Source organism: Zingiber officinale, chromosome 3B (assembly GCF_018446385.1).
Source record: "Zingiber officinale cultivar Zhangliang chromosome 3B, Zo_v1.1, whole genome shotgun sequence".
In the NCBI taxonomy this organism is placed as follows: Eukaryota; Viridiplantae; Streptophyta; class Magnoliopsida; order Zingiberales; family Zingiberaceae; genus Zingiber; species Zingiber officinale.
The window spans coordinates 16,569,060-16,570,834 of NC_055991.1; the positions used below are offsets into that span (position 1 = coordinate 16,569,060).

Genomic DNA, 1,775 nt, shown 5'->3' on the forward strand with positions numbered 1-1,775 from the left:
ATCGGGTTAACTCATTATTAAAAAAAATGATAATTCTAGTTAGTCTTATTGACTATCTCTGGTGGTAATCGGTTTGGTCCCACGGAATTTTTCTATCGATCACCAGGTAAATCGGGAAGTGCACACAACGGTCAGTCCAGAAGTCCAACATCCTTTGGTTACGTCTCCCATTTGAAGGAAAATTTTCTGTAAATGCATTATAATTGGGGATCGAACCGTAGATGTCTGAGTGATAACCTGAATATCCTACCATAATACCATAACTTCGGGAATGAATTAACTCATTACATATGTTTATAGACCGTGGAGTAAGAACTAGGATTTTTGAATCATTAAAAAAAGCTAAGGTTTGTGTGTCTTTCATTTGTGCTATTTTTCATATTGTGCGTTTGGAACTGGAAGATCTTTTCATCCATTGCGTCATGCACCGAATCCAAGCCATAAAATTAACAACCACATAGGCACACCCAAGGAGCAACCACTCGGATAAGGATAAGATTGAGAGCATCGCAACCACCCAATAAGACCCTGACACCTCATCCCATACTAGATTCTATAATTTCGCGCCATGTAGATACATGTTTCAGATATAGCAAGCAAACTTCTCTCTTCTCCTCTCTTGTGCTTGGGAAGAAGAAGAAGAAGAAGAAGAAGAAGAAGACGACAATGGCAGTAGCCTCAGCCCCCTCCATGGCCAGCCAACTGAAGTCGACGAACCTTCTCTGTTCCAGCACGAGCAGACCCCTCGTGAACCCCAAGGGCATCTCAGGACCATCACTCACCAGGAAGAGGCTGTGCCTCACTGTTAGAGCCATCCAGGCGGAGAAGGTACGTAGCAGCAAGCAATTAACCAAATTATAAATTATTTATTTATATTTGTGCATGATTTGATGTACATTAATTGGGCAGCCAACGTATCAAGTGATTCAACCCATCAACGGCGACCCGTTCATCGGCAGCCTGGAGACGCCGATCACTTCGAGTCCACTGGTTGCCTGGTACCTTTCCAACCTGCCGGCCTACCGCACCGCCGTCAGCCCGCTCCTCCGCGGCATCGAGGTCGGCCTCGCGCATGGGTACCTCCTCGTCGGGCCCTTCGTGAAGACGGGCCCGCTCCGTAACACCGAGGTGGCTGGCGCCGCCGGATCCCTGGCCGCCGCCGGTCTCGTCGTCATCCTCACCGTCTGCCTCACCATGTACGGGGTGGCGTCGTTCAACGAGGGGGAACCGTCGACGGCGCCGACGCTGACGCTGACGGGGCGGAAGAAGGAAGCGGACAAGCTGCAGACGGCGGAGGGCTGGTCGCAGTTCTCGGGTGGGTTTTTCTTCGGGGGGATCTCCGGCGTGCTCTGGGCTTACTTCCTCCTCTACTTCCTCGACCTCCCTTACTACATTAAATAGATCTTTCTTCTTCAGTGTACCTGGTCAATTGGGAATGTGAGAGACGTTCTGGGCTTCGATTTGTATATTTGACTTCAAATGGTTCATATCAGTTGTTTAATCTCTCCTAATAATCTCTTCACACTAATTGGATATTAAATAACTTTTATTTAGAGAAACAATGAGAAGGTTAAATCTCTCTCAATAATATTATATTATAAATTTAAAATTATATAATAATATCCTAGCTAGCTAAAAGCCCTATAGGAATTATATCAACAAAATAAAGGTGTAGCTGAGGTAAAATTCACATAATTAATATAATTAGAAATTGAATCAACTTAGATCATGTTTGGCATTTTGGATTGGCATATGAAGTTGCTAAAAACTTTATT

At 45.1% G+C, this 1,775-nt stretch overlaps 1 protein-coding gene across 1 annotated transcript; it reads left to right on the forward strand.

Moving 5' to 3' along the window:
* The first annotated feature begins 593 nt into the window (after positions 1-593).
* On the forward strand, positions 594-1,501 carry LOC122055990 (photosystem I reaction center subunit XI, chloroplastic-like). The gene is made up of 2 exons (XM_042617713.1): positions 594-828; positions 910-1,501. Exons 1-2 carry the CDS (start codon positions 667-669, stop codon positions 1,399-1,401), a joined length of 654 nt encoding a protein of 217 aa, XP_042473647.1. The 5' UTR covers positions 594-666; the 3' UTR covers positions 1,402-1,501.
* The last annotated feature ends 274 nt before the right edge of the window (positions 1,502-1,775 follow it).